The sequence below is a fragment of the Triticum aestivum genome, chromosome 6D (assembly GCF_018294505.1).
Source record: "Triticum aestivum cultivar Chinese Spring chromosome 6D, IWGSC CS RefSeq v2.1, whole genome shotgun sequence".
In the NCBI taxonomy this organism is placed as follows: domain Eukaryota; kingdom Viridiplantae; phylum Streptophyta; class Magnoliopsida; order Poales; family Poaceae; genus Triticum; species Triticum aestivum.
The window spans coordinates 37,442,461-37,448,017 of record NC_057811.1 but is presented as its reverse complement, the minus strand read 5'-3'; the positions used below and the strand labels follow the sequence as shown (position 1 = coordinate 37,448,017).

The 5,557-nt window shown below is 48.1% G+C and overlaps 1 protein-coding gene across 1 annotated transcript; it reads left to right on the top strand.

Moving 5' to 3' along the window:
* The first annotated feature begins 855 nt into the window (after positions 1–855).
* LOC123140955 (wall-associated receptor kinase 4) lies at positions 856–4,316 on the top strand. The gene is made up of 3 exons (XM_044560212.1): positions 856–1,908; positions 2,015–2,179; positions 2,965–4,316. The coding sequence occupies exons 1-3, from the start codon at positions 873–875 to the stop codon at positions 3,948–3,950; spliced, it is 2,187 nt and encodes a 728-aa protein (XP_044416147.1). The 5' UTR covers positions 856–872; the 3' UTR covers positions 3,951–4,316.
* Positions 4,317–5,557: the final 1,241 nt, after the last annotated feature.

Below are 5,557 nucleotides of genomic sequence, written 5' to 3'. Positions count from 1 at the left end.
GGGGGCGCGGGGGAGGAGGGGAGGGAGGAGGAGAGGGTGGCGGAGCGCGCGAGGCCGGCGGCGGCGGCGGGTGCGGAACGCTAGTCGCGGGATCCCCTTGCGCAGATCTGCTCTTCCAAGTTTTTCGCGCGCGGCATTTTTACATCTCGAGTGCATGGACATGCAAATTTACATCGTGAGGTGTGGTATTTTACATCTCCAAAAAACGGAGATGTATTTTTTTTGAATCTAGGCCTCGAAAATGCAAAAGTTAGTTATTTTTACTTCTACATTTTCTATTGGAGATACTGTGAGAGGAGCAAACCATGGCTCGCGCGTCTTAACCATCCTATCAGGCATCGCCTCGACGGCTTGAACCATCCTATCAAGCATCGCCTCGACATGCTTCCAACTGTTGTTACTATTCTCACTGCTTCCCCATTTCATCAGCCATATGCCTTGTAGTTCGACGAAATTTCCTAATTGTACGCATGAATTGCTTGTTTCAATTAAGTTGCACCAATGGGCCATGTGTTCTAGTTTAGAGGTTGTTGCAGAACATATTTTTTTTGTTAGTCTGCACGATGTATACAAGATGAAGAGTTCGGGACCAAACAACAAGTGGTTAAATAAATTAGTACGCAAAAAAAGAGAGATATCAGTCCCATTGTCAATTTAATTTGTTTTATACTGTAGGTTTGAGCTATATAACGTGGAATCACGTCGGCATCGATGGGATCAGCTTACTTTGTGTAACAGTCTGTCAGGCGACGACTTGACCATGGCGATTGCATGAAGTCTACCCGATCGATCAGTTGACCCTTGATTATATACAGAGCATGCAGTGGTGTGCAAGCTATCATTGGCAGAACAGAACCCACCACTGCTCCACCATGCCCACGCCCTCCCGATCCCGATTCCTGCCATTGCCAGTCCTCCTACTCATCCTTGCAGGTGCAGCAGCCATTGCGGGTGAGCAAGATGAGCAGCAGCCGATCACGCATCCGGGCTGCCCGGACAAGTGCGGCAACATGAGCATCCCGTTCCCCTTCGGCCTGATGCCCGGCTGCTTCCGCGAGGGCTTCCAGGTCACCTGCGATCACTCCTTCGACCCGCCTCGAGCCTTCCTCGCCGGCAGCGACCCTGACACGACGACGAACCTCATCACGCTCACCGAGCGCGACGAATCGGCGGTCTCCGACGACCCCGATCTGGTCTACTCGTACTCCAACACCTCCAGCTGGGGAGTCGAGCTCATGGACGTGTCGATCGACAGGAGCGAGGCACGGGCGTACGGCCCCGTCACGTCCCGCTGCAGCACCAGCATCGCGCAATCCAAGCTCAAGGAACAGGCCATGACGCTGGAGGAGCCGTTCGCCGCCTCCAAGACGCTCAACGTCGTCGTCGGCGTCGGTTGGAAGGTCGGCGTCACGGACGGCTCAAGCTCCAGCTCCTACACGACGACGTTCGCCTGCCGCTCGGAGCTCGCCGCCAGCCATCTCGAGCACGCGAGGAACGGGTCGTGCACGGGGCGGGGCTGCTGCGAGGCCGCCCTGAGCTCGGAGCCCGGCTACGGGATCGTGCCGGGGGTCAGTGCCGAGAACAACACCCTATGGAGGACCAACCCATGCTCCTACGCCATGGTGATCGAGAAGTCACGCTACACCTTCTCGACGCCGGACCTGTACGTCGACAAGGTGCTGCCGAAGAAGTTCCCAAGGGGCGCCCCGGTCGTGCTCGACTTCGCCATCGTCGGGGACGCCGCTTGCCCGGTGAAAGGCCAGCGGCCGCCGCCAGACAACGCGTGCGTCAGCAACAACAGCCATTGTGTCAACGCGACGGTTGGCCAGTCGAGCTACGCACTCAGCTACGTGTGCAAGTGCTCCGAGCACTACCAGGGCAATCCTTACATCGCCAATGGCTGCAGAGGTTTGTCGAAATGTTTTGATCTACACAGGTTAATAATTTCCATCCTTGTTTAGACGATTTATTAACTCAGATTTCGTATCTTGATCCTTGATTTCAACTTCTCAAGACATCGATGAGTGCAAGTTCCCAGATATATATTTTTGCTCAAGCAAGGGCATATGTATGAACAGACTTGATGGCTATGATTGTCCATGCAAGCCTGGAATGAAAGGCGATGGAAAATCAGGACACTGTGCAGAAACATTCCCCCTAGTAGCCAAGGCGATTGTGGGTAAGTAAATGGCGTGTATATTTATGTATTTGTGTTTAGAAAAATGTTGAATTTTGAGCTTTTCTTTCTAGAATATGTTGTGGTACACTATTCCTGTCTTATTCTCCTACATATCACTAATTTTAGAATGCGTAAATAAGTTTTTATAACTTTAATTGCTAATACACATTTAAGCATTTATTTTTTCTACTATATAATATATTTGCATCCTCATTTATTACCAGATCCATTCTATGGAATACCTTTATTTCGTTATTAGCTATTTATACTAACACCCGAAAAAAAGCTATTTATACTAACATGTAAACATAAGAACTTAGTGTTGGATGTTTATATTGGATAGCTTTTCTTCAAACTTCTTGCATAGCAAGTTAATATATCTAAAACATAAAATTAAACATATTGAAATAGTAGGTCAAAAGGGTGAACATGGGCAACTAGTTTTAAATTGGGGTCACCTAGTATGACAGGATGGCCTGCACATTTGCCGTCATCTTTGACCAGATGTGGAACCTAGTGTGAGCTTTCATGGTCCTCCTCTTAGGGCACTCACAATGCATTGTTTCTTATTCGCAAAAATAAATAAATGCGTGGTTTCTTAAGTTGTCATCCTAGGTGTGATAGATTTGTAGAGACAACCACCCAAGTGCATTATCTCTTAGGGCAGTCTCAATGCATTATATTTTAATTAAGCTATATTGTTGATGGTGTTATTTCATTTTATACTATATTTCTACTAGATCATTTATTGGGAACTTGTGAGTAAGTTTGTTTTGTCCATGCAGGCACAATCGGTTGTATTTTTGTCATTGTAGTTATGTCATTTCTACTTCTTCTTAGCAAAGAGAAAAAGAAGACAAAAGAGTTCTATGAAAAGAATGGTGGGTCTACACTAGAGAAAGCAAAAATTATAAAACTTTTCAAAAAGGGTGAGCTCATCCCTTATTTGAAAGATACCAATTTTATTGGAAATGGTGGTTTCGGTGCAGTTTACAAGGGCATCCTTGGTGATGAATTAGTTGCAATCAAGAAGACGATTAGTGGTAGTCTGCTAGAGAATGAACAGTTTGCAAATGAAGTCATCATCCAATCCCAAGTCATCCATAAGAACATTATCAGGCTCATAGGTTGTTGCCTGGAAGTTGATACCCCATTGCTAGTATATGAGTTTCTTTCCAATGGTAGCCTCCATGACATTCTTCACGGCAATGACAACAAACCTTTGAACTTGGATACACGTTTAAGAATTGCTGCAGAATCTGCAGATGGTCTAGCTTACATGCATTCAAAAACAATCACCAAAATCCTACATGGTGATGTCAAACCAGCAAATATACTGTTGGATGATAGGTTTGTCGCCAAGATTGCAGACTTCGGCATATCGAGGTTGATTGCAAGAGACAAGCAACACACCGCAAAAGTCATCGGTGATATGAGTTATATGGATCCAGTATATTTACAGTCAGGCTTGCTTACTGAAAAGAGTGATGTCTATAGCTTTGGAGTTGTGCTCTTGGAACTTATTAGTAGGAAGAAGGCCATGCACTCTGATAACAACAGCTTAGTCAACAGTTTCATTGGAGCTCATAAAAGAGGGGAGAGGGCAACCGAGTTGTTTGACAAAGAAATTGCTGTAGGAGAAGATTTGGAGATTCTTCAAAGTCTAGCAGGGATGGCAATCGAATGTCTCAGCCTTGAGGTGGATCAAAGACCAGACATGACAGATATAGCACACCGCCTTCTCATACAGAATAATTCGCGTAATGCATAAGTTGTTTCAAGTAAGTTGTTTATTTAGTTAACATATATGTATGGCGTCAAATAAGGACAATTCACATCAACAATTTTTTATTTTGCTATTTTGAGCAGAATATTTTCAATAGATGTAGGGGATGTGTCCATCAATTTCATGAAATTTCTTATTTCACTATAACTCACTCATTGTGCCATATTTTGAAGTTACCAAATGTATGTATTGCATGGATTCACCATTTTTTTTTCTAAATGTATGTATCGTGCTACACTGAAACATGGGTACCCAATAGTGCAGTATCAGCTTGGCTTCAACGGAAGGGGAAGAGCAGTGGCCTTGTTGGAACCCGAGCGGCGGCGACCTACTATGCACTACTCTTCCTTGCTGCCGGCGGCGCCCGTGGACGTGCCAACTTCATGGTCCTGGGGGTGGGGCGCGGCCTTGGCGGAGCTGGTGATGTCCACCTCCTCGTCGCTCTTGTCGAACACCTCGTCCGCCACCTCGTCCATCTCCTTCTAGGCGGCCTGTAATTTCGCCTGACATTGGCGATACCGCCAGCGGACGCGGCGGATGTCACGGGTGGAGTGTTAGGAGTCGAGCGGCACCGCCTGCTCCGCCAGGTCTGCGTCCAACGCGATGGCCATGCCGACGATGAGTTGCTCCTCTGCTTGCCGATGCTCGTCGAGGAGATGGAGGTTGTAGGCTTGGTTGGCCTGCGCCTCCTGGAACTTGGCCTCCCGTTCCCCCCGCACCATGTCCATATAGTGGGCACGAGCCTCGTGATGGTGATGCTGGCATGCATCGGCGAGGAGGGTGACACCAGCTCGTCCTCGACCACATCTCCCATTGAGACATCATCGACCTTTGTCTGCCTACCGGCCTACCACCCGCAACAATGGCGGCCATCTCCTTCTTCTGGTCAGATGAGAGGCTATCCCAGAGGGATTTGAAGCACGAGGAGGCTATGGTGGGTGTGGTGCGGAGAGGAGAAAGGGGTCGTAGGATGATGACTACGGCTATGGCCGGGGTTGGAGTTTATATAGCGGGTGGATGTCAATGGTCGGCGGCAGACAAACGGATGGGTGACGCCGGAGTAGGTTCCTCGGCAACCACATATTGTTAATGCAGGGTGACGGACCGCTGCGGTGTTGTTTGAATGCGGAGCAGTCACGTGCACCGGAAAGTGGCAGACAGACGCTCTCTCAGAGCTTCAATGTCGGCAACAATGAGAGGCCGCGTTCGCTCTAGCCGGGCATGAATGTGGCACTAACGCTCTAGAGTGGCGCTGACCGTTGCGGGCGGGAACCGCGCACGGGCGAGGCAGCGGGTCAATGGTAGGCCAGGGCAGTCAGAAGCAGATGTGGCAGCGATCCGGATGCCCGTAAATGCCCCTAGTTTGTCTCCGGTTTAGAGCATCTCCAATAGATGGTCCAAAATTTGGCGGTCCAAAACCGGAGATGTAAAATTTGGACCGCCAAAAAGTGCGTTTTGGAGCTCCGAAAAAAGATCAACTCCAACTGATGGTCCAAATTGATGGTCCAAAAGAGCAACTCCAATAGATGGTCCAAAATGAAGATGTAAATTCCTGAAATTCCTGAAATTTTGCCAAGTCTGAGAATCACTTA